Source organism: Plectropomus leopardus, chromosome 8 (assembly GCF_026936395.1).
Source record: "Plectropomus leopardus strain MGB_pleo_1.0 chromosome 8, ASM2693639v1, whole genome shotgun sequence".
NCBI classification, from domain to species: Eukaryota; Metazoa; Chordata; class Actinopteri; order Perciformes; family Serranidae; genus Plectropomus; species Plectropomus leopardus.
The window spans coordinates 19944897-19972292 of NC_142183.1; the positions used below are offsets into that span (position 1 = coordinate 19944897).

Consider the following 27396-nt stretch of genomic DNA (forward strand, 5'->3'; position numbering starts at 1 on the left):
CACCCGAATCTGGGTCTTGGATGTTAATCATTGTAACGACTGTGTTGGGAGTTGCACTCTCTGATATAACAGCTGATTTAGACATGATTTTAATAGTTGGCTTATTGTCATTTATATCAACGACATCGACAATCACTTTACAAGAATCTAATAACCCCCCGTTATCCCTTGCGCGCACATTGATTTGAAAATTTCGTTTCTTTTCATAATCCAAATGTCCGACTAATTTAACCTCACCATTGTCTTCATTTACTTCAAAAAATTGTCTGACGTCATCTAAAGTATTAGTGATTGAATATGTTATTTTACCATTTAGTCCATGATCAGCATCTGATGCACTGACAGTGGTTACTATCGTGCCCTTTGCAGCATTCTCAGCTACAGTGCCTTTGTATATCGGCTGCGTAAAAACAGGTGCATTGTCATTGGCATCTAACACTGTGATGAGAATCTGCATTGTGCCTGACATCTGCGGCTCTCCTCCATCTACAGCCGTCAACGCCAAAGAAATAAACTCATTTTTCTCTCTGTCCAGAGGTTTTTGTAAAACCATCTCAACATTCTTTGTACCGTCTGCTTGATTGTGCAGTTTAAGTGAAAAATTATCAGTTGGCTTGAGTACGTAGCTTTGGAGAGTATTTATACCTACATCTAAATCAACTGCTCTTTCCAAATCAAATTTTGCACCAACAACCGCAGACTCGCTAATTATGAATTTGATTTCGTTTTTTTCAAATGTTGGCGCATTATCGTTGATATCTGTAATTTCAACAGTCACGCTGTAAAATTCCATAGGATTCTCTAACACAATTTGAAAATGAACAGCACACGGTGTCGTATCACCGCACAACGCCTCTCTGTCTATTCTCTCTTTAATAAGGAGGGCTCCTCTTTCGTTGTTCAGCTCGATGTATTCTCTGCTATCACCGGAATACACACGAGCGTTACCCAGCCTCAGTCGTTTAACGTCCAAACCTAAATCCTGAGCTATATTACCAACCAGAGAGCCTTTCGCCATTTCCTCAGGTATAGAATAACTGACCTGCCCGAAGACTGATCCCAGAGAGAGAATCGAAATAAACAACACCACTTGCCGTCTCATTGTTTGAAATTATCTCCGGAGGTACAAACTGCAACCTTGTAATATTCCCTCAGAAATATGGAAAATCCTTTAATGAAAAAAATGAAGCAAAAACAATCCTCAAATTTGAAGCAAAAGAAAGAGAGTTTTTCCTTGCCGTGTTTCCGGCTCCTCTACCGAAGACAATGCGATCTATGGCTGCCCTTTCACTCGTAATACATCGAAATGAAGAGGCGGTACTGCTGTAAATATGCTTCAGCTGCAACAGACTGGTCAACAGCGGCCCACTGAGTTCACAAAGCAAAACTGCAGAAAATGTATGTGAGGGGGGAAAGTCGGTGAAGTTAAGATAATCACGTGAACAGGTTGAAATTGAACTGTAATGCTACGTAAGGAAATATAAAGAATGTCTAAAATGAAATTGAATATAAATATGTAAACAGATATTTCGAAAGATCTTGACATTCAAGGCATGGGGAGGAACACTGATCAGTTTTTGTCCCAATGAATAACACGCACGTCTATAACAACGTGTCGCTCTCCAAGGTGCTGGAAAAAAAAAAAAACACCACACGAATTAACTAAAAATATTGGTGCATTTGAGTAAGGTGTTGGGTTATGACGAATAATAAGGAGGGATAGCATGTGTGATGTAACACCTTCTAACCTCTAGAGGAGAGTCTGGTTCATCCAGGATGCTCTTTTCACTCTGTATCCTCTGCATCGTCCCTGTAGAACTGGGGTCCATTATCAGCACATTCTGACTACCGGCTCTGCCGAACTTACAGTCACTCTTTCTGGAGTCAGTTGTCCTGCACACCTCGTAATTGTACACGTGCTGCAGAGTCCCTGTCCCCAAAGTGTCTGAGTAACGTGGTGGATAATATGGAATCACAGGCAGATTGGAGTGATACAGGATACGAGACTGTCTCCATCTGTAGATTTTCACTGATATAATAACCACCAAACACGTGATGAAGAGGAAGGAAACTACAGCCAAAGCCAACACTAAGTAAAAAGTCAGGTTGTCGTTGTACTCCTTGTCGTGTGTAAAGTCAGTGAACTCAGACAGCACTTCAGGGAAGCTGTCCGCCACCGCCACGTTAACAATGACTGTAGCTGAACGAGAGGGCTGTCCGTTGTCCTCCACTATCACAGTCAGTCTTTGTTTCACAGCATCTTTATCAGTCACTTGACGGATAGTTCTGATTTCTCCATTCTGTAAGCCCACTTCAAACAGCGCCCTGTCTGTGGCTTTCTGCAGTTTATAGGAGAGCCAGGCATTCTGTCCAGAGTCCACATCAACAGCCACCACTTTAGTCACCAGATAGCCCACATCTGCTGAACGAGGCACCATCTCAGCCACCACAGAGCCACCAGTCTGGACCGGGTACAGAACCTGAGGAGGATTGTCGTTCTGGTCCTGGATCAGTATTTTCACAGTCACATTGCTACTGAGTGGAGGGGAGCCTCCATCCTGGGCTTTGACCCGGAAGTGGAAGTCTTTGATCTGCTCGTAGTCTAAAGAGCGCACTGCATGGATGACTCCACTATCAGCACTGACGGACACATATGAGGAGACTGGCACTCCGTTAACAGAGGAGTCCTCCAGTATGTAAGAAACACGAGCATTCTGGTTCCAGTCAGCGTCTCTGGCTTTCACTGTGAATATAGAGAGGCCTGGTGTGTTGTTTTCTACAATGTAGGCCTCATATGAGCTCCTCTCAAAGACAGGCGCGTTATCATTCACATCAGAGATCTGTAAGGTGAGAGTGACGCTGCTGGAGAGGGAGGGCACGCCCTCATCAGAGCATGTCACTGTTATATTATACTCAGAGGCTCTCTCTCTGTCTAAATCACTGTCTGTCACTAAACTATAGAAATTGTGTGATGTTGATTTCAACACGAAAGGAATATTCTCGTTTATGAAACACTGAACTTTACCATTTTCACCCGAATCTGGGTCTTGGATGTTAATCATTGTAACGACTGTGTTGGGGGTTGCACTTTCTGATATAATAGCTGTTTTAGACATGATTTTAATAGTTGGCTCATTGTCATTTATATCAACGACATCGACAATCACTTTACATGAATCTGATAACCCCCCGTTATCCATTGCGCGCATGTTGATCTGAAAATTTCGTTTCTTTTCATAATCCAAATGTCCGACTAATTTAACCTCACCATTGTCTTCATTTACTTCAAACATTTGTCTGACGTCATCTAAAGTATTAGTGATCGAATATGTTATTTTACCATTTAGTCCATGATCAGCATCTGATGCACTGACAGTGGTTACTATCGTGCCCTTTGCAGCATTCTCAGCTACAGTGCCTTTGTATATCGGCTGCGTAAAAACAGGTGCATTGTCATTAACATCTAACACTGTGATGAGAATCTGCATTGTGCCTGACATCTGCGGCTCTCCTCCATCTACAGCCGTCAACGCCAAAGAAATAAACTCATTTTTCTCTCTGTCCAGAGGTTTTTGTAAAACCATCTCAACATTCTTTGTACCGTCTGCTTGATTGTGCAGTTTAAGTGAAAAATTATCAGTTGGCTTGAGTACGTAGCTTTGAAGACTATTTACACCTACATCTAAATCAACTGCTCTTTCCAAAACAAATTTTGCACCAACAACTGCAGATTCGCTGATTCTGAATTTAATGTCGCTCCTTTCGAAAAATGGCGCATTATCGTTGATATCTGTAATTTCAACAGTTACGCTGTAAAATTCCATAGGGTTCTCTAACACAATTTGAAAATGAACAGCACACGGTGTCGTATCGCCGCACAACGCCTCTCTGTCTATTCTCTCTTTAATAAGGAGGACTCCTCTTTCGCTGTTCAGCTCGATGTATTCTCTGCTATCACCGGAATACACACGAGCGTTACCCAGCCTCAGTCGTTTAACGTCCAAACCTAAATCCTGAGCTATATTACCAACCAGAGAGCCTTTCGCCATTTCCTCAGGTATAGAATAACTGACCTGCCCGAAGACTGATCCCAGAGAGAGAATCGAAATAAACAACACCACTTGCCGTCTCATTGTTTGAAATTATCCCCGGAGGTACAAACTGCAACCTTGTAATAATCCCTCAGAAATATGGAAAATCCTTTAAATAAAAAAAAGAAGTACAAATAATCCTCAGATTTGAAGCAAAAGAAAGAGAGTTTTTCCTCGCCGTGTATTCCGGCTCCTCTACCGAAGACAATGCGATCTATGGCTGCCCTTTCTCTCGTAATACAACGAAATGAAGAGGCGGTACTGCTGTAAATATACTTCAGCTGCAACAGACTGGTCAACAGCGGCCCACTGAGTTCACAAAGCAAAACTGCAGAAAATGTATGTGAGGGGGGAGAGACAGAGAAGCTCAGATAATCACGTACACATGTTGAAATTGAACTGTAATACCAAGATAAAGAGTATCTAAAATGAAATTCAATGTAAATAGGTTAACCGATATTTCAAATGATCTCGACATTCAAGGCATAGGGATGAACACTGACCACTTTTTATCCTGGATAACACCCATAATATCAAGCGCAATGTGTCACTCTCCAAGGTGCTAAAAACACACCACACGAATTGACAAAAATATTGGTGAATTCTAGTAAGGCGTTGGGTTATGACGGATAATAATGAGGGATAGCATGTGTGATGTAACACCTTCTAACCTCTAGAGGAGAGTCTGGCTCATCCAGGATGCTCTTTTCACTCTGTAGCCGCTGCATCGTCCCTGTAGAGCTGGGGTCCATTATCAGCACGTTCTGACTACCGGCTCTGCCAAACTTACAGTCACTCTTTCTGGAGTCAGTCGTCCTGCACACCTCGTAATTGTACACGTGTTGCAGAGTCCCTGTCCCCAAAGTGTCTGAGTAACGTGGTGGATAATATGGAATCACAGGCAGATTGGAGTGATACAGGATGCGAGACTGTCTCCATCTGTAGATTTTCACTGATATAATAACCACCAAACACGTGATGAAGAGGAAGGAAACTACAGCCAAAGCCAACACTAAGTAAAAAGTCAGGTTGTCGTTGTACTCCTTGTCGTGTGTAAAGTCAGTGAACTCAGACAGCACTTCAGGGAAGCTGTCCGCCACCGCCACGTTAACAATGACTGTAGCTGAACGAGAGGGCTGCCCGTTGTCCTCCACTATCACAGTCAGTCTTTGTTTCACAGCATCTTTATCAGTCACCTGGCGGATAGTTCTGATTTCTCCATTCTGTAAACCCACTTCAAACAGCGCCCTGTCTGTGGCTTTCTGCAGTTTATAGGAGAGCCAGGCATTCTGTCCAGAGTCCACATCAACAGCCACCACTTTAGTCACCAGATAGCCCACATCTGCTGAACGAGGCACCATCTCAGCCACCACAGAGCCACCAGTCTGGACCGGGTACAGCACCTGAGGAGGGTTGTCGTTCTGGTCCTGGATCAGTATTTTCACACTCACGTTACTACTGAGTGGAGGGGAGCCTCCATCCTGCGCTTTGACCCGGAAGTGGAAGTCTTTGATCTGCTCGTAGTCAAAAGAGCGCACTGCATGGATGACTCCACTATCAGCACTGACGGACACATATGAGGAGACTGGCACTCCGTTAACAGAGGAGTCCTCCAGTATGTAAGAAACACGAGCATTCTGGTTCCAGTCAGCGTCTCTGGCTTTCACTGTGAATATAGAGAGGCCTGGTGTGTTGTTTTCTACAATGTAGGCCTCATATGAGCTCCTCTCAAAGACAGGCGCGTTATCATTCACATCAGAGATCTGTAAGGTGAGAGTGACGCTGCTGGAGAGGGAGGGCACTCCCTCATCAGAGCACGTGACCGTTATATTATACTCAGAGGATCTCTCTCTGTCTAAATCACTGTCTGTCACTAAACTATAGAAATTATTTGATGTTGATTTAATTTCAAATGGGATATTTTCATTAATCACACAGTTGACTTTTCCATTGGTTTCGGAATCAGGATCATTTACACTCATTAAGGCTATAACTGTTTTGTGTGCTGAATCCTCCGGAACTGAGCCTGATGTTGATATCATATTTACAATCGGGCTATTGTCATTTACGTCAATTACGTCAATTATGATCTTACTTGAATCCGAGAGACCGCCTTGATCAATCGCCTCTATATCGATGTGATAATTCTTTTCTTTTTCATAGTCTATTGGACCATCTAGTATCACATCTCCTTCACTATTAATGTGAAATAACTTTGCGACAGTATTCATGCCATTCCCGATGACGTAGATCACCTCTCCATTTGAACCTTTGTCTGCATCAGAGGCACTGACCTTTGTAACAAGTGTTCCTATTGCGGAGTTTTCAGTAATGCTTGCTTTGTAAACGGCTTTACTAAAAACAGGGGCATTGTCGTTTATATCCAGCACAGTAACATGAATCTGCATCGTTCCAGTCATTTGTGGTTCTCCTCCATCCTCCGCTGTCAAAACTAAAGATATGTGTTCTTGTTTCTCCCGGTCCAGCGGCTTTTGTAAAATCATTTCCACCTTTTTGCTTCCATCAGACTGAGTTTGCAGTTTGAGCATAAAATTGTCACTCCGTTTCAGAGTGTATCTCTGAAGACCATTCAGTCCGATGTCAGGGTCTATTGCTTTCTCTAGCATGAATTTAGAGCCGATGACCGCTGACTCGCTTATTTCAAACCGCCTCTCCTCTTTTTGGAAAACGGGAGCGTTGTCGTTAATATCGGTAATTTCTACATTAACTGGAAATAATTCTAGTGGATTCTCGAGTGTAATTTGAAAATGCAAAGCGCAAGGCGTTGTCTGTCTGCAGAGCGCTTCGCGGTCTATTTTTTCTTTGATAAGGAGGACTCCTCTTTCTCTGTTCAGCTCGATATACTGAACACTGTCTCCCGTATAAATACGAGCTTTGCCAGACTTAAGCCGTTTGACATCTAAACCTAAATCTTGTGCTATGTTACCGACCAAAGAGCCTTTGGCCATTTCCTCCGGGATTGAGTAGCTGACCTGCCCAACCACAGAGCTGAGGCAGAAGATGGAGATTAACAACAGTACTTGCCGTTTCATTGTTCTGTCCGATACCTCTGTCGCACCACAGCAACCCTGTTTTATTCCGTTTCAGGAGTAAAATCCGTTAGATGTAAATTAGAAATTGAAGAGGATTTTTTTAATCCGCAAGTTCAAAGAATTCCAGCCTGATATGTTAGTGAAAAATGGGGTCTGATCTCCGAAGTGTGTTTTCTGCGTATGTGACCGTGCCTCGGTAATATGCCAGTACGATGACTGAGAGAATCTGTTACAAAAGCAATTCCCCACTGCAACATATTGGGCAACAGCGGCCCGATGAGTTCAAATTGTGAAAGTACATAACAATGACAGCAAGATTGCCATGCAAACGCAAAATACTACACGAGTTATACACAGCCTGCTCATCATTTCATAAAAATAAATAATAAAGAAATGAAATAACATAAAATGAAATTCACATATAGGGGTTCAATAAAAAATAAAAATGAATTAGAATACTGGATAAAAGAGTCCTCTACACAGAGGGGGGAAAACATGGGGAGGGAGCATGAAATAGGGAAACTATACGGAACGGTGCTTTTATTGTCGCTTTCCAAGGTGCTGAATTTTTGCCTGAATGACGCATTCAGTCGGTTAGGCAAAAACACATCAGTCTTACACGGTGTGCCAAAACTTAAAATAGAAATCAGCAATATGACTAACCTCTAGAGAACAGTCTGGTTCATCCAGGATGCTCTTTTCACATTCAACTGTTGCTGCAGGTGACTGCCTTATGAAATACATGCACCAGTACCATGACTTTGATATGAATAAAAATGAAACATTGATTGTTAAAGTAGTCTAACCTCTATAGGAGAGTCTGGTTCATCCAGGATGCTCTTTTCACCCTGTATCCGCTGCATCGTCCCTGTAGAGCTGGGGTCCATTATCAGCACGTTCTGACTACCGGCTCTGCCGAACTTACAGTCACTCTTTCTGGAGTCAGTCGTCCTGCACACCTCGTAATTGTACACGTGTTGCAGAGTCCCTGTCCCCAAAGTGTCTGAGTAACGTGGTGGATAATATGGAATCACAGGCAGATTGGAGTGATACAGGATGCGAGACTGTCTCCATCTGTAGATTTTCACTGATATAATAACCACCAAACACGTGATGAAGAGGAAGGAAACTACAGCCAAAGCCAACACTAAGTAAAAAGTCAGGTTGTCGTTGTACTCCTTGTCCTGTGTAAAGTCAGTGAACTCAGACAGCACTTCAGGGAAGCTGTCCGCCACCGCCACGTTAACAATGACTGTAGCTGAACGAGAGGGCTGCCCGTTGTCCTCCACTATAACAGTCAGTCTTTGTTTCACAGCATCTTTATCAGTCACTTGACGGATAGTTCTGATTTCTCCATTCTGTAAGCCCACTTCAAACAGCGCCCTGTCTGTGGCTTTCTGCAGTTTATAGGAGAGCCAGGCATTCTGTCCAGAGTCCACATCAACAGCCACCACTTTAGTCACCAGATAGCCCACATCTGCTGAACGAGGAACCATCTCAGCCACCACAGAGCCACCAGTCTGGACTGGGTACAGCACCTGAGGAGGGTTGTCGTTCTGGTCCTGGATCAGTATTTTCACACTCACGTTACTACTGAGGGGAGGGGAGCCTCCATCCTGCGCTTTGACCCGGAAGTGGAAGTCTTTGATCTGCTCGTAGTCAAAAGAGCGCACTGCATGGATGACTCCACTATCAGCACTGACGGACACATATGAGGAGACTGGCACTCCGTTAACAGAGGAGTCCTCCAGTATGTAAGAAACACGAGCATTCTGGTTCCAGTCAGCATCTCTGGCTTTCACTGTGAATATAGAGAGGCCTGGTGTGTTGTTTTCTACAATGTAGGCCTCATATGAGCTCCTCTCAAAGACAGGCGCGTTATCATTCACATCAGAGATCTGTAAGGTGAGAGTGACGCTGCTGGAGAGGGAGGGCACTCCCTCATCAGAGCACGTGACCGTTATATTATATTGGGAGGCGACCTCTCTATCCAAAGCTACCTCTGTAACTAAAGTATAAAATCCATTTAATGTAGTTTGTATTTTAAAGGGAATGTTGTCCTTTATGTTACATTCGACCTCTCCATTATTGTCTGAGTCTGGATCATTTACGCTTAACATAGCTATAACAGTGTTCTGAGGGGAGTCCTCTAATATGGACTCTGATTTAGAAACGATGTTCATGTGAGGATCATTGTCATTGATATCAATAACATCAACAATTACTTTAGTGGAATCAGAGAGTCCCCCGTTGTCTACAGCTTCAATGTCCATTTGATACATTTTCGCTTTTTCATAATCTATTTCGCCGATTAGGGTAATTTCACCAGTTTTCGAATCCATCTTAAACAGTTCAGAAAAAATACGTTTGCTGCTAGATATCAGATATGATATTTCTCCGTTCATGCCGATGTCTTTATCAGATGCACTTACAGTCGTTACACTGGTGCCTTTGAGTGAATTTTCTAGTATTTTTGCTCTGTACAGCGGTTTAGCGAATGTAGGTGCGTTGTCATTCACATCTAACACATTGACAAATATCTGCATTGTCCCTGACATCTGCGGCTCCCCTCCGTCAACTGCTGTTAACAACAGTGAAATATAATCCTGCTTTTCTCTGTCTAGAGGCTTCTGTAGAACCATCTCGATCTTTTTACTTCCATCTGCTTGGTTTTCTAATTTTAATACAAAGTTATCAGTCGGCGTGAGTGAGTATCGTTGTAAGCCGTTCATCCCAATGTCAGAATCAATTGCTTTCTCTAAGATGAATTTCGATCCTATCACAGCGGATTCGCTGATTTCAAAGCGTTTTTCTGCATTATTAAAACTGGGAGTGTTATCGTTTATGTCGGTGATTTCCACTGTAACACGAAACAGTTCCATCGGATTTTCCAGAATTAACTGGAAATGTAACGCACAAGGCGTCGTCTCTCCACATAAAGCCTCTCTGTCTATCCTCTCTTGGATGAGGAGGACTCCCCTTTCTTTATTCAGCCCGATGTATTCTACGCTGCCTCCTGTATAGACACGAGCTTTACCCGATTTCAACCTTTTTAGATCTAAACCTAAATCATTCGCTATGTTACCAACGACAGAGCCTTTCGACATTTCTTCGGGAATGGAATAGCTGACCTGCCCGAGCACGTAGCTGAGACACAGCACCGAGAGAAACAACAGTACTTGCCGTCTCATTGTTATGCCTGATGTCGTTTTCCGCACTGTTGAAACAAAAGCCTTTCCGATGCAGTCAGTGTCAAAGAGGAAAGCAAAAAATCGTCCAAGCCAACTAAGGAAAGGAAAACAACATATCCAGGCATAAAATTCCTCGCAGGGCTCCTTATGTGCGTAGACTGTGCTCTCTGTCTTTCTCCGGTTATGGCCACTGTATGTACACGAAGGGGCAGGACACAGACAGAAAAAATATCATCTAGCTAAATCGCAACACGCTTGCCAACAGCGACCCTCTGAGTTGAAAATGCATATTACAATTGATATCAAAATCAACTAGTTCAGTGCAAAGGTAATAAAGCTAAATAAAAACCGGAAAAATATGGCCATATGTTCAGAATACTGATATTCACCAACATATATGGTTTGATAATATTGTGCTAGGGTGATTTAGTTCCTGCTATAATAAACAAAACAGCGTTGTTTGAATGACAGATTCAGTGAAAAGTAGGCATGAAGACAGGACGAAAAATAAAAACACCGGGCATGGGTACACTCATAATACAGACAGCGTTCAGTGTCGCTATCCATGGTGCTGAATGCAGACGTTGAAGTATTAAATTAAGTGGTCAGGACTTCAGAATCTGACGTTTTTGAACTATTGCTGCAGGAGACTGCCCTATGAAATACACGCCATACCACAACTTTGACATATAAATAAATAACGAAACATTATTATTGTTGAAGTTTTCTAACCTCTAGAGGAGAGTCTGGTTCATCCAGGATGCTCTTTTCACTCTGTATCCGCTGCATCGTCCCTGTAGAACTGGGGTCCATTATCAGCACGTTCTGACTACCGGCTCTGCCAAACTTACAGTCACTCTTTCTGGAATCAGTCGTCCTGCACACCTCGTAATTGTACACATGCGGCAGAGTCCCTGTCCCCAAAGTGTCTGAGTAACGTGGTGGATAATATGGAATCACAGGCAGATTGGAGTGATACAAGATGCGAGACTGTCTCCATCTGTAGATTTTCACTGATATAATAACCACCAAACACGTGATGAAGAGGAAGGAAACTACAGCCAAAGCCAACACTAAGTAAAAAGTCAGGTTGTCGTTGTACTCCTTGTCGTGTGTAAAGTCAGTGAACTCAGACAGCACTTCAGGGAAGCTGTCCGCCACCGCCACGTTAACAATGACTGTAGCTGAACGAGAGGGCTGTCCGTTGTCCTCCACTATAACAGTCAGTCTTTGTTTCACAGTATCTTTATCAGTCACTTGGCGGATAGTTCTGATTTCTCCATTCTGTAAGCCCACTTCAAACAGCGCCCTGTCTGTGGCTTTCTGCAGTTTATAGGAGAGCCAGGCATTCTGTCCAGAGTCCACATCAACAGCCACCACTTTAGTCACCAGATAGCCCACATCTGCTGAACGAGGCACCATCTCAGCCACCACAGAGCCACCAGTCTGGACTGGGTACAGCACCTGAGGAGGGTTGTCGTTCTGGTCCTGGATCAGTATTTTCACACTCACGTTGCTACTGAGTGGAGGGGAGCCTCCATCCTGCGCTTTGACCCGGAAGTGGAAGTCTTTGATCTGCTCGTAGTCAAAAGAGCGCACTGCATGGATGACTCCACTATCAGCACTGACGGACACATATGAGGAGACTGGCACTCCGTTAAAAGAGGAGTCCTCCAGTATGTAAGAAACACGAGCATTCTGGTTCCAGTCAGTGTCTCTGGCTTTCACTGTGAATATAGAGAGGCCTGGTGTGTTGTTTTCTACAATGTAGGCCTCATATGAGCTCCTCTCAAAGACAGGCGCGTTATCATTCACATCAGAGATCTGTAAGGTGAGAGTGACGCTGCTGGAGAGGGAGGGCACTCCCTCATCAGAGCACGTCACCGTAATATTATATTGAGAAGCGATCTCTCTGTCTAAATTGACCTCTGTAACTAAAGTATAAAATCCATTCAAGGTAGTTTGTATTTTAAAGGGAATGTTGCCGTTTATGTTACATTCGACCTCTCCATTATTGTCTGAATCTAGATCATTTACGCTTAACATAGCTATAACAGTGTTTGGAGGGGAGTTCTCTAATATGGACTCTGATTTAGAAACAATATTTATGTGAGGATCATTGTCATTAATATCAATAACATCAACGATTACTTTAGTGGAATCAGAGAGTCCTCCGTTGTCTACAGCTTCAATGTCCATTTCATAAATTTTCGCCTTTTCATAATCTATTTCACCGACAAGAATAATTTCACCAGTTTCCGAAACAATCTTAAATAGTTCAGATAAAATACGTTCGCTGCTAGATATCAGATATAATATTTCTCCACTAGAGCCAGTGTCTTTATCAGTTGCACTTACAGTCGTTACACTGGTGCCTTTGGGGGAATTTTCTAGTATTTTTGCTCTGTACAGCGGTTTAGCGAATGTAGGCGCGTTGTCATTTGCATCCAATACATTGACAAATATCTGCATTGTCCCTGACATCTGCGGCTCCCCTCCGTCAATAGCTGTTAACAACAGTGAGATATAGTCCTGCTTTTCTCTGTCTAGAGGCTTCTGTAGAACCATCTCGACCTTTTTACTTCCACCCGCCTGATTTCCAGGTTTTAATACAAAGTTATCAGTAGGAGAAAGTGAGTATCGCTGTAAGCCATTCATCCCAATGTCAGAATCAATCGCTTTCTCTAAGATGAATTTCGATCCTATCACAGCGGACTCGCTGATTTCAAAGCGTTTTTCTGCATTCGTAAAACTGGGAGTGTTATCGTTTATGTCGGTGATTTCCACTGTGACACGAAACAGTTCCATCGGATTTTCCAGAATTAACTGGAAATGTAACGCACAAGGCGTCGTCTCTCCACATAAAGCCTCTCTGTCTATCCTCTCTTGGATGAGGAGGACTCCCCTTTCTTTATTCAGACCGATGTATTCTACGCTGCCTCCTGTATAGACACGAGCTTTACCCGATTTCAACCTTTTTAGATCTAAACCTAAATCATTCGCTATGTTACCAACGACAGACCCTTTCGACATTTCTTCGGGAATGGAATAGCTGACCTGCCCGAGCACGTAGCTGAGACACAGCACCGAGAGAAACAACAGTACTTGCCGTCTCATTGTTATGCCTGATGTCGTTTCCCGCACCGTTAAAATAAAAGCCTTTCCGATGCAGTCAGTGTCAAAGAAGACAGCAAAAAACCGTCCACAAGCCAACCATAAAAATTAAAACAACATATCCAGGTAAATAATTCCTCGCAGGGCTCCTTATGTGCGTAGACTGTGCTCTCTGTCTTTCTCCGATTATGTCCACTGTATGTACACGAAGGGGCAGGACACAGACAGAAAAAAATATCATCTAGCTAAATCGCAACACGCTTGCCAACAGCGACCCTTTGAGTTGAAAATGCATATTACAACTGATATCAAAGGCAACCGGTTTTCGAAAAGTTACACTGGTAACAAAGCGGAATTTAAACTAGAGAAAATGGCCAACTTTTGGCATACTGATAATCACCAGCCTATGTACTTTGATAATATTGTTCTAGAGTGATTTAGTTACTTATAAAAGCTCAAAAGCAGTGTTGTTTAAATTACAGACTGTGTTTAAAGAAGGATTAAAGAGAGGACGAAAACAAAATCACACACGAGTTCACTCAGTATGGGCCGAGTGAAGTGTCGCTATCCATGGTGCTGAATGCAAACGTTGCACTGCATAAACCTCTCAAGGCATGTATACATTTACTGTTTTTTATAAACTGTTGCTTTTGGTGATTAACTTATGAAATGCATGCACCATTACCATGAGTTTGATATAAATTTAAAAAAAAAAGATTATTAAAGTCTTCTAACCTCTATAGGAGAGTCTGGTTCATCCAGGATGCTCTTTTCACCCTGTATCCGCTGCATCGTCCCTGTAGAACTGGGGTCCATTATCAGCACGTTCTGACTACCGGCTCTGCCGAACTTACAGTCACTCTTTCTGGAGTCAGTCGTCCTGCACACCTCGTAATTGTACACATGCGGCAGAGTCCCTGTCCCCAAAGTGTCTGAGTAACGTGGTGGATAATATGGAATCACAGGCAGATTGGAGTGATACAGGATGCGAGACTGTCTCCATCTGTAGATTTTCACTGATATAATAACCACCAAACACGTGATGAAGAGGAAGGAAACTACAGCCAAAGCCAACACTAAGTAAAAAGTCAGGTTGTCGTTGTACTCCTTGTCCTGTGTAAAGTCAGTGAACTCAGACAGCACTTCAGGGAAGCTGTCCGCCACCGCCACGTTAACAATGACTGTAGCTGAACGAGAGGGCTGCCCGTTGTCCTCCACTATAACAGTCAGTCTTTGTTTCACAGCATCTTTATCAGTCACTTGACGGATAGTTCTGATTTCTCCATTCTGTAAGCCCACTTCAAACAGCGCCCTGTCTGTGGCTTTCTGCAGTTTATAGGAGAGCCAGGCATTCTGTCCAGAGTCCACATCAACAGCCACCACTTTAGTCACCAGATAGCCCACATCTGCTGAACGAGGCACCATCTCAGCCACCACAGAGCCACCAGTCTGGACTGGGTACAGCACCTGAGGAGGGTTGTCGTTCTGGTCCTGGATCAGTATTTTTACTGTCACGTTGCTACTGAGTGGGGGGGAGCCTCCATCCTGCGCTTTGACCCGGAAGTGGAAGTCTTTGATCTGCTCGTAGTCAAAAGAGCGCACTGCATGGATGACTCCACTATCAGCACTGACGGACACATATGAGGAGACTGGCACTCCGTTAACAGAGGAGTCCTCCAGTATGTAAGAAATACGAGCATTCTGGTTCCAGTCAGCGTCTCTGGCTTTCACTGTGAATATAGAGAGGCCTGGTGTGTTGTTTTCTACAATGTAGGCCTCATATGAGCTCCTCTCAAAGACAGGCGCGTTATCATTCACATCAGAGATCTGTAAGGTGAGAGTGACGCTGCTGGAGAGGGAGGGGACTCCCTCATCAGAGCACGTCACTGTTACATTATAGTTAGAGGCTCTCTCTCTGTCTAAATCATTGTCTGTCACGAGGCTAAAGAATTTTTTTGACGTTGCTTTCATCAGAAATGGCATTTGCTCGTCGATATTACACGTGACTTTACCGTTTTCTCCAGAGTCAGGATCTTGAACATTAAATATAGTTACCACAGTCCCTGGCTTAGAATTTTCTGATATTAAATTAGTTTTAGACATTATATTAATAGATGGGTGATTATCGTTCGTATCGGTCACCTCGACAATAATTTTACATGAATCTGTTAGTCCTCCATCATCACTAGCTTGTACATGTATTTCATAGTGCTGCGCTTTTTCATAATCCAGGTCTCCAGTTAAAGCGACCACTCCGTTTTCTTCGTCGATCTGAAACATAACAGGGACATCATCTAACGTGTTTGTTATTGAATATGTCACCTTTCCATTTGATCCCTGATCTGCATCTACAGCACTAACAGTAGTCAAAATTGTGCCCTTCGGGGCAGTCTCCATTATAGTGATTTTATATACTTCCTGCGTAAATACAGGGGCATTATCATTGGCGTCTAGCACTAAAATTTCTATTCGCATTGTCCCCGACAGCTGAGGATCCCCGCCATCAGTAGCTGTGAGAATTAAAGAGAGGTGTTCCTGCGCCTCTCTGTCCAGATGTTTTTGCAAAATCATCTCCACCTTTTTACTCCCATCTTGCTGATTTTGTAGTTTTAGGTGAAAATTGTCCATAGGTTTTAGCGAATAGCCCTGCAATCCGTTCACACCGACATCTAGATCCATAGCCCTTTCTAGCACAAATTTTGCTCCAATCACAGCCGACTCACTGATCCTAAATTTCATCTCCTCCTTTTTGAAGTTGGGTGCATTATCGTTAATGTCATTAATTTCGACTGTAACAGTGAAAAATTCAATCGGGTCTTCCAGTGTAATTTGAAGGTGTAAAGCACAAGGTGTTGTCTGTCCACAGAGCGCCTCTCTGTCGATTCTCTCCTTCACAAGCAGGACTCCTCTGTCTTTATTCAGCTCGACGTACTCTGCATTGTCCCCTGTATATATGCGAGCTTTACCCGACTTCAATCTTTTCACGTCCAGCCCTAAATCCTGCGCTATGTTACCAACTAGAGATCCTTTCGACATTTCTTCAGGAATGGAGTAAGTGACCTGACCGAGTACTGAGCTGAGAGAAAAAAGCGACATAAACAACAGTACTTGCCGTCTCATTGTTCTGTCCGACATATTAAATTCGACAAATACTGTAGATGTAGAGAAATAATCCAAAGCGATAAAGTCCCAATATTCAAAAATGTTCCATATGAGAGTTATAATCGTGTTTCTTGTCTTCGAAATATATGAATCGCAGCGCGGATATCTCCCGGTGTCTGCAACGAAGCTTCTGTACAGAATGTGTGTGTCTTTCTTTGGTTAATATCACAAATGACGAAGGCATGCTCTACATTGGTCAACAGCGGCCCTGAGAGTCCAAACACATGCACTGCAGAAGCTTAATCCTACAGTAAGGGATTCAAGATGGAGAAAAAGTACAACTCTGCCCATTACTCATATATATATATATATATATATATATATTTATATATATATATATATATATATATATATATATATATTCAATTAAAAGCCATCGTCTTAGATAACGAATGCATTAGGGACTCAGTTGTTGCGCTTGTTGAGAATGCAGCTTCTTCAATTAAGGGTGCAACATGGGTCTTATTGAGTTGACCAGAAACTGTTGATACCTATATTATCTCCTAAAAGAAGGCTAAGTTAATATCAACTGAGTAGTCCCCTTTTGATAGAAGACAGAGGTCTATTGTGTGGAGAATTATTCTCTTACAAGAAAATTAGAGTTTTGAAATAATGTATTATTGAACACTGATAAATTATTTACATCATCTGTTAATAATCAGGGGTTTCTTGCTGTTCAAATAAACTGACCACTAGGAAGAAACATTCTACAGGTTTTCCCTCACCAGCTCATAAAACACTGTAAAACACATTTTCTGGGAGGATCTTTCATATCAGTTAATAGTTTTGTCAGGAATGATAAGGACCAAGCTGATAAGTTAGATAACTGAAAATGTTATCCTGAACTTGTTTGCTTTAGAGGTGGAGCACAAGATGAGTCATCACCATAAATGCACCAGGAAAATATTCATCTTCACTGTTAATTTGATATCAATGTAGGGGTTATACCTGAAATTTATTAACAGACACTGTAACAGACTTTTTTGTCTTCTTTTCACTCTTCAAGGAAGTTAACTGCAATTCAAAGTGACTCACATTCTTAAAATAATAATGACTTGTTTGTTTACTCTGTATGACTCTATGTTGACCAAAAATACTCAGGAGAAATGACTTCTTCTGCTTCATGGAAGCAGATACAGCCAGACAGCAGTAAGGTTAACTACAGTTCAGATCCAATACTGAAAATATTTCTTTGCTGATGATAACAGACAAGAGGTGGATGATGCACAAAACATGCGCAGCAAGGATGATAGTGTTAGGAATATGTTGTCTATAATATTTACCAATAAAAGTATAGCCAGATCAATCTAACTGGTGTTTCTGGTCCCAGCAACGAGTAAACTGTGGTGCTCATTGCAGACAATTTCAGAAATTCCCTTGGAGGATCAGTGTTTGTGCTGGGCAGCTTTAACACTCGCATTATCTTTCCACACCATTTAATAGTGTGCTATTATGATTATGTTTCAAGCAAAGTACAGAGTATACATCTTCCAGTCTTAAGCAAGAAAATTGAGTGCTTCTCAGTAATATGTTATGGAGGTATGTACAATAATGGAAAGAAACACACAAAAAAATGTGCATTCACAGAGCTGGCGGAACAATCTTCTGGAAAAGGACAGTGTAAACATGTGTTTTTAGAGTGACTGGAAATGCTTCCCCTGTAACACTAAGTGTATTTTGCAGTGTCCCTCTCTGAACAGCGCTGTCCATGACAGTAGTGCTGAATGCATAGTGAGATTAACCAATGGGAAGGACTACTGTTTTACTGATGGATAAATGTTGCAGTTTAAAAGAATGATAAAGTAAGATTGCCCTTGTGGAAAATAAGTATGAGACATATTCAAAGGGGAGAAGGGTTTTCAGATGAATTACACGTTACAAATGCTTTTATCAAATATATAAAAATCAGATAAGTCAATCTATGACTTTACCATGAGTCCAACCCTTAAAGTCCATATAATATATTCTCTCTCAAAACATGCACACCCACGTTGGTGCATCATGCAGCTGTTAAAGAGTCACTGCATTTGTAAACTCCACTAAAAAAATGACAACTGTATAGTCTTTAGTCATTCTGTAGACTCCAAAAAGCAGTTTTTCTTCTAAATATCCTGATGACCAGGGTCAGTAAATGACCTATTCATAAAAAGGCAGATAGTGGTCAGTTCTGTAAAATACTAGATTACATCCAACAAGAGTCATTTTTTTCCTTCTTTTTCAAGCAATTGCTGTTCCTTTCTATTAAAGTTTTCCTGGCATTTGTAGACATAAATAAAGATCAAAAATATGACAGCCTGGTAAAGGTTAAAACCAACCAAAACTAATATCCTGAAATTGATTTGCACCGAAGACAACTATGTACAGGTTTAAGCAAAAAAACCAAACCTGATGTAGTGACACGTCAAGATGTCTTTACAAAACAATTCAGAACGAAAGATCATAATGGATGTAACATTGACTGAAGAAGAAGCATGAGGGAACTATGTTATGATTCTGTGCTATCCAAAAATCCGAAGTTTAGCGAGTTACATAATGAAAATAATAAAGAAACGTGCCCTAATTGATGTAACACCATGTGTCATTTCATGAGACTAACCTCTATAGGAGAGTCTGGTTCATCCAGGATGCTCTTTTCACTCTGTATCCTCTGCATCGTCCCTGTAGAGCTGGGGTCCATTATCAGCACGTTCTGACTACCTGCTCTGCCGAACTTACAGTCACTCTTTCTGGAGTCAGTCGTCCTGCACACCTCGTAATTGTACACGTGCTGCAGAGTCCCTGTCCCCAAAGTGTCTGAGTAACGTGGTGGATAATATGGAATCACAGGCAAGTTGGAGTGATACAGGATGCGAGACTGTCTCCATCTGTAGATTTTCACTGATATAATAACCACCAAACACGTGATGAAGAGGAAGGAAACTACAGCCAAAGCCAACACTAAGTAAAAAGTCAGGTTGTCGTTGTACTCCTTGTCCTGTGTAAAGTCAGTGAACTCAGACAGCACTTCAGGGAAGCTGTCCGCCACCGCCACGTTAACAATGACTGTAGCTGAACGAGAGGGCTGTCCGTTGTCCTCCACTATAACAGTCAGTCTTTGTTTCACAGCATCTTTATCAGTCACTTGGCGGATAGTTCTGATTTCTCCATTCTGTAAGCCCACTTCAAACAGCGCCCTGTCTGTGGCTTTCTGCAGTTTATAGGAGAGCCAGGCATTCTGTCCAGAGTCCACATCAACAGCCACCACTTTAGTCACCAGATAGCCCACATCTGCTGAACGAGGCACCATCTCAGCCACCACAGAGCCACCAGTCTGGACTGGGTAGAGAATCTGAGGAGGGTTGTCGTTCTGGTCCTGGATCAGTATTTTCACACTCACGTTTCTACTAAGTGGAGGGGAGCCTCCATCCTGCGCTTTGACCCGGAAGTGGAAGTCTTTGATCTGCTCGTAGTCAAAAGAGTGCACTGCATGGATGACTCCACTATCAGCACTGACGGACACATATGAGGAGACTGGCACTCCGTTAACAGAGGAGTCCTCCAGTATGTAAGAAACACGAGCATTCTGGTTCCAGTCGGCGTCTCTGGCTTTCACTGTGAATATAGAGAGGCCTGGTGTGTTGTTTTCTACAATGTAGGCCTCATATGAGCTCCTCTCAAAGACAGGCGCGTTATCATTCACATCAGAGATCTGTAAGGTGAGAGTGACGCTGCTGGAGAGGGAGGGCACTCCCTCATCAGAGCACGTGACTGTTATATTATACTCAGAGGCTCTCTCTCTGTCTAAATCACTGTCTGTCACTAAACTATAGAAATCATTTGAGGAAGTGGTAATAGTAAACGGTATGTGTCCATTTATTCTGCAATTCACTTGACCATTGTTAGTTGAATCTGGGTCAAGGACACTGAACATTACTATAACTGTATTTTGAGGAGAGTCTTCTGGAATTGAATCAGACGTGGAAAGTATACTGATTACAGGCTTATTATCATTAATGTCAATAACATCAACAATAATCTTACTGGAATCAGACAGACCACCGGTGTCTGTAGCCTCAATATCAATCTGGTAGTGCTTTGCTTTTTCATAGTCAACTTCACCAACTAATATTACTTCACCTATTTCATTTATTGTAAATATATCAGACACGCTGTCCATAGTGGTGGTAACTGAATAAGAAACTTCCCCGTTTGTTCCTTTGTCTGCATCAGAAGCACTCACTGTTGTCAGTGTTGTTCCTTTCTGAGAATTCTCGGCTATGGCTGCCTTATAGACCGACTGCATAAAAACAGGAGCATTGTCGTTTACATCGAGCACAGTCACGTAAATCTTTACCGTGCCAGACATCGGAGGTTCTCCTCCATCTACAGCTGTTAACAAAAGCGATATTTGTTCATCTTTTTCTCGATCTAATGGCTTGTGCAAAACCATTTCGAGCTTTTTAATCCCATCTGCATGACTTTGTATTTTCAGTGCAAAATTATCTGTAGGTTTCAAGCTATAATTTTTCAGCCCGTTTATGCCAATATCTGCATCAACCGCTCTTTCTAGCACAAATTTAGATCCCGTGACTGCGGATTCGCTGATTTCAAAACGTTTCTCTGCATTTTTAAAACTGGGACTGTTGTCGTTTATATCGGTTATCTCTACTGTTATTCGAAAAAGCTCCATTGGGTTTTCTAGAATAATCTGCAAATGTAACGCACAAGGCGTCGTCTGTCTACAGAGCGACTCTCTGTCGATTCTCTCCTTCACGAGGAGGACTCCTCTTTCTCTACTCAGCTCGATGTACTCTGCACTGTCGCCCGTAAATATGCGGGCTTTACCTGACTTTAGCCTTTTCACATCCAAACCTAAATCCCGTGCTATGTTGCCCACTACAGAACCCTTTGCCATTTCCTCCGGAATAGAGTAGCTGACTTGGCCGAGAGCTGAGCCGAGAGAAGCGATCGAAATGAAAAACAGTACTTGCCATCCCATTGTTCTATCCACAGTTCACGCTGAGCAACAAAAGAAGGTGTTAAAATCGGTTTCACAATACAAATATCTCCATGCGAAAATAGAGCACTGTTGATATAATCCACAGAGCTGTCGAGGAGTATGTACGTTTAGCGAGTCCGTCTAAATATGTCCATGAACATTGCTTTCTCCCCTTTCTTTCTTCGAAATAACGACATAACATGGGAGGATGTGCTTCAAATCCTGTCCACATTTGCAACACGTTGACCAACAGCGGCCCAGTGAGTTCATACAGTGAAATTGCAAGAAGAGAAAACCTCACAGGAGGCGAAATACTTAAGGAATAGGCATTATCTACATTAATTAAATTATTGTAAATCAAATGTATAATATATATATATATATATATATATATGTGTGTGTGTGTGTGTGTGTGTGTGTGTGTGTGAATGTTTGTCTGTGTGTGTGTTTGTGTTCTGTTCAGACAGAGAGAGACAAAAGTGTAAAAGTGGAGGATGTTATATACCACTGCCTCTGTCCGAGGTGCTGAAACTCTGTTGTCAGCGATCAGACATGTACTTTTAGTCTTCTTTGACGTAATATAATGGGGAAAATTTCTAACCTCTAGAGGAGAGTCTGGTTCATCCAGGATGCTCTTTTCATTCTGTATCCGCTGCATCGTCCCTGTAGAGCTGGGGTCCATTATCAGCACGTTCTGACTACTGGCTCTGCCAAACTTACAGTCACTCTTTCTGGAGTCAGTCGTCCTGCACACCTCGTAATTGTACACGTGTTGCAGAGTCCCTGTCCCCAAAGTGTCTGAGTAACGTGGTGGATAATATGGAATCACAGGCAGGTTGGAGTGATACAGGATGCGAGACTGTCTCCATCTGTAGATTTTCACTGATATAATAACCACCAAACACGTGATGAAGAGGAAGGAAACTACAGCCAAAGCCAACACTAAGTAAAAAGTCAGGTTGTCGTTGTACTCCTTGTCCTGTGTAAAGTCAGTGAACTCAGACAGCACTTCAGGGAAGCTGTCTGCCACCGCCACGTTAACAATGACTGTAGCTGAACGGGAGGGCTGCCCGTTGTCCTCCACTATAACAGTCAGTCTTTGTTTCACAGCATCTTTATCAGTCACCTGGCGGATAGTTCTGATTTCTCCATTCTGTAAACCCACTTCAAACAGCGCCCTGTCTGTGGCTTTCTGCAGTTTATAGGAGAGCCAGGCATTCTGTCCAGAGTCCACATCAACAGCCACCACTTTAGTCACCAGATAGCCCACATCTGCTGAACGAGGCACCATCTCAGCCACCACAGAGCCACCAGTCTGCACTGGGTACAGCACCTGAGGAGGGTTGTCGTTCTGGTCCTGGATCAGTATTTTCACACTCACGTTACTACTGAGTGGAGGGGAGCCTCCATCCTGTGCTTTGACCCGGAAGTGGAAGTCTTTGATCTGCTCGTAGTCAAAAGAGCGCACTGCATGGATGACTCCACTATCAGCACTGACGGACACATATGAGGAGACTGGCACTCCGTTAACAGAGGAGTCCTCCAGTATGTAAGAAACACGAGCATTCTGGTTCCAGTCAGCGTCTCTGGCTTTCACTGTGAATATAGAGAGGCCTGGTGTGTTGTTTTCTACAATGTAGGCCTCATATGAGCTCCTCTCAAAGACAGGCGCGTTATCATTGACATCAGAGATCTGTAAGGTGAGAGTGACGCTGCTGGAGAGGGAGGGCACTCCCTCATCAGAGCACGTGACTGTTATATTATACTCAGAGGATCTCTCTCTGTCTAAATCACTGTCTGTCACTAAACTATAGAAATTATTTGTAGACGCCTTCAGGGTGAAAGGTATGTTTTCGTTTATAACACATTTTACGTTCCCATTCTCTCCCGAGTCCTTGTCTTCGATATTTATCATTGTAACAACTGTATTTTGTTCAGCATCCTCTGATATAACAGTTGATTTTGACATTATATTGATTTCTGGTTCGTTGTCATTCATGTCTTGCACATCCACAATTAATTTGCAAGAATCTGTAAGCCCTCCCTCATCACTTGCAAGTAAATTCATTTGAAAGTTTCGCGACTCCTCAAAGTCAATATTTCCAATTAAAGTAACCTCACCGGTCTCGACATCTACCTTAAATACTTTCCTGATATCATCCAGTGCATTCGTGATTGAATAAGTTATTTTGCCGTTGGAACCCTGATCTGCATCTGAGGCTGTAACAGTAGCAACAACTGTTCCTTTAGGTGAGTTCTCAGTAACTGTGGCCTTGTATGTTGGTTGTGTAAAAACGGGGGCATTATCATTAGCGTCTAAAACTGTAATGAGAATCAGCATTGTTCCTGACATCTGCGGCTCTCCTCCATCTACAGCCGTCAACACGAGAGATATCTGCTCTTGTTTCTCTCTGTCTAAAGGCTTCTGTAAAACCATCTCAACATTTTTATTACCATCAGCGATATTGTGGACTTTTAGAGCAAAATTATCAGTTGGTTTTAATTCGTATCTATGAACATCATTATTACCAACATCAAGATCCACAGCCCTTTCAAGCATGAATTTTGCACCAATCACTGCTGACTCACTTATTTTGAATTTCATCTCACTTTTTTCAAATGTTGGCGCATTATCATTGATATCTGTGATCTGAACAGTAACGCTGTAAAATTCCATAGGATTCTCCAAAATAATCTGAAAATGTAAAGCACAAGGCGTCGTCTGTTTGCAGAGCGCCTCTCTGTCGATTCTCTCTTTCACAAGGAGGACTCCTCTTTCTCTGTTCAGCTCGACGTACTCGTCGCTGTCTCGGGTATAAATTCGAGCTTTACCAGATGCTAGACGTTTGGTTTGTAAACCTAAATCATGCGCTATGTTGCCCACCAAAGATCCTTTGGCCATTTCCTCTGGTATTGTGTAGCTCACTTGCCCGAGCACTACGCCAACGGAGAGGAAACAGATAAACAGCAGCACTTGCCTTCTCATTGTTCTATCCGATTTGTTCCCGTGTGAGTCAGTGTTCTAATATCCCACAAAACTGATATTGATTCCAGTATCAAACGTTAATTTAGCAATTTTATAATCCACAATAGAGAAATATCGTTCCAAATGCTGATGTCTCCTTTTCGAGTATTAAATAAGTCGAGCGTCCGCGTCCTTTCCTGTCGTGCTCTTTCTTTATTATGTCGATGTTACATGGGAGGTGCTGCGACAACCCTACTGTCAGCCGTCGACACTCTGGTCAACAGCGGCCCTAAGAGTTCACACTGCAAAACTACAGAAAGCGAAAAAAGGAGAGAAAAAATTCTGTTCAGGAGACTCTCAGTTAAATGATCTGCAGTTGAGAGAAAGTGATTATGAATACAGGTGTAATGTAAAACTATTCTCAACCCACTGCGGATCATCTTCAAAGCAATATGGTTGCATGTTTTGCGTTCACTTTTTACAAAACCCTAACTCTGAGATGTCACATGCTGTGTCATCTTAAAACCAACCAAATAATTTGACCAAATACATGAACAGGATACCGATGAACACGTTTGAAACGATTTTGCCAGAAAACAGAATAAGTTTCAAACAAATCTCACTCTACTACGCAGAAACACTGCAGGCGAAAGAAGCGGATTTGCTCAGTGTCGCTGTCCCGAGGTTTTGAAATGGATAGAATTTGATAAATGACCGCCATTACTACGAGTCAGTTTACAATACACATATTTGCGTGCTCAAATAAATACAACAATCTTGTAAATGATGCCCACAAAAGGCACAAATCCCCGCTACAAAGACAAATTAACCACACAAAGTATTCTCATGATTCGTCAGTTGTTCAAAATCAGTGGCAAAAAAAAAATAATAATAATTAAAATGGGTATGTGGATAATGGAACTGAAAAAAAGCAGATGGGATATTATAATTCATTCTAAAATGTGAAAAACACAAAAGTTTAGTATCTGCCTCTGCCTCATAAGCCACACGAAACCTGCTTTGACAGTAATAATCAGTATCAGTAAGCCGAACCTCAGCAAAGGGGCTCGAAAAAGAGAAGAGAGCGCGCAAAAATAGGGACTAAAAATATATAAGGCCTACAAAGGAAGTACATACAGTTTAAGAGGCTCCCTGCTGTATTTAATATACCATAGGAAACTGAAAGCTTTGACTCGGGAAGGAAATTGCTATGATAAGGACGTGTAGGAACAATGTTAAAGCAGTCTAACCTCTAGAGGCGAGTCTGGTTCATCCAGGATGCTCTTTTCACTCTGTATCCGCTGCATCGTCCCTGTAGAACTGGGGTCCATTATCAGCACGTTCTGACTACCGGCTCTGCCGAACTTACAGTCACTCTTCCTGGAGTCAGTCGTCCTGCACACCTCGTAATTGTACACGTGCTGCAGAGTCCCTGTCCCCAAAGTGTCTGAGTAACGTGGTGGATAATATGGAATCACAGGCAGGTTGGAGTGATACAGGATGCGAGACTGTCTCCATCTGTAGATTTTCACTGATATAATAACCACCAAACACGTGATGAAGAGGAAGGAAACTACAGCCAAAGCCAACACTAAGTAAAAAGTCAGGTTGTCGTTGTACTCCTTGTCGTGTGTAAAGTCAGTGAACTCAGACAGCACTTCAGGGAAGCTGTCCGCCACCGCCACGTTAACAATGACTGTAGCTGAACGAGAGGGCTGCCCGTTGTCCTCCACTATCACAGTCAGTCTTTGTTTCACAGCATCTTTATCAGTCACTTGACGGATAGTTCTGATTTCTCCATTCTGTAAGCCCACTTCAAACAGCGCCCTGTCTGTGGCTTTCTGCAGTTTATAGGAGAGCCAGGCATTCTGTCCAGAGTCCACATCAACAGCCACCACTTTAGTCACCAGATAGCCCACATCTGCTGAACGAGGCACCATCTCAGCCACCACAGAGCCACCAGTCTGGACTGGGTACAGAACCTGAGGAGGGTTGTCGTTCTGGTCCTGGATCAGTATTTTGACACTCACGTTGCTACTGAGTGGAGGGGAGCCTCCATCTTGCGCTTTGACCCGGAAGTGGAAGTCTTTGATCTGCTCGTAGTCAAAAGAGCGCACTGCATGGATTACTCCACTATCAGCACTGACGGACACATATGAGGAGACTGGCACTCCGTTAACAGAGGAGTCCTCCAGTATGTAAGAAACACGAGCATTCTGGTTCCAGTCAGTGTCTCTGGCTTTCACCGCGAATATAGAGAGGCCTGGTGTGTTGTTTTCTACAATGTAGGCCTCATATGAGCTCCTCTCAAAGACAGGCGCGTTATCATTCACATCAGAGATCTGTAAGGTGAGAGTGACGCTGCTGGAGAGGGAGGGCACTCCCTCATCAGAGCACATCACTGTTATATTATACTCAGAGGCTCTCTCTCTGTCTAAATCATTGTCTGTCACTAAACTATAGAAATTATTTGTTGATGTTTTTAAAAGAAATGGCACATTATCGTTAATAAAACATTGCACTTTTCCGTTCTCTCCTGAGTCTAAGTCCTCAATATTTATCATAGTAACCACTGTATGGACTTTGGCATCCTCCGATATCACATTTGATTTGGACATTATGTTAATTTCAGGCTTGTTGTCATTAACATCTTGCACATCAACAATTAATTTACAAGAATCTGTGAGTCCTCCATCATCACTTGCAAGTAAATTTATTTGATAGTGTTTTGACTTTTCGAAGTCAGTGTCGCCAATTAATAACACCTCACCGGTTTCCTCATTTACCTCAAACATTCTCTTGACATTATCCAATGTATTTGTGATGGAATAAGTTATTTTAC

General features: G+C 42.6%; 4 protein-coding genes across 4 annotated transcripts; all 4 read right to left on the reverse strand.

Annotated features, from left to right (window-relative positions):
- Positions 1 to 1098: 1098 nt before the first annotated feature.
- Positions 1099 to 4726, reverse strand: LOC121940804 (protocadherin beta-16-like). Its single transcript, XM_042483493.2, has one exon. It carries the CDS (start codon positions 4131 to 4133, stop codon positions 1698 to 1700), a length of 2436 nt encoding a protein of 811 aa, XP_042339427.2. The 5' UTR covers positions 4134 to 4726; the 3' UTR covers positions 1099 to 1697.
- Positions 4727 to 13463: 8737 nt separating this feature from the next.
- On the reverse strand, positions 13464 to 16891 carry LOC121939656 (protocadherin beta-16-like). The gene has a single exon (XM_042482649.2). It carries the CDS (start codon positions 16582 to 16584, stop codon positions 14170 to 14172), a length of 2415 nt encoding a protein of 804 aa, XP_042338583.2. The 5' UTR covers positions 16585 to 16891; the 3' UTR covers positions 13464 to 14169.
- A 72-nt stretch (positions 16892 to 16963) lies between these two features.
- Positions 16964 to 22180, reverse strand: LOC121965933 (protocadherin beta-16-like). The gene has a single exon (XM_042516042.2). It carries the CDS (start codon positions 21587 to 21589, stop codon positions 19190 to 19192), a length of 2400 nt encoding a protein of 799 aa, XP_042371976.2. The 5' UTR covers positions 21590 to 22180; the 3' UTR covers positions 16964 to 19189.
- On the reverse strand, positions 21731 to 26953 carry LOC148188901 (protocadherin gamma-A2-like). The gene is made up of 3 exons (XM_088081422.1): positions 25805 to 26953; positions 22191 to 23420; positions 21731 to 21769 (listed from the first exon to the last, which is right to left on the reverse strand). Exons 1-3 carry the CDS (start codon positions 26951 to 26953, stop codon positions 21731 to 21733), a joined length of 2418 nt encoding a protein of 805 aa, XP_087937548.1.
- Positions 26954 to 27396: the final 443 nt, after the last annotated feature.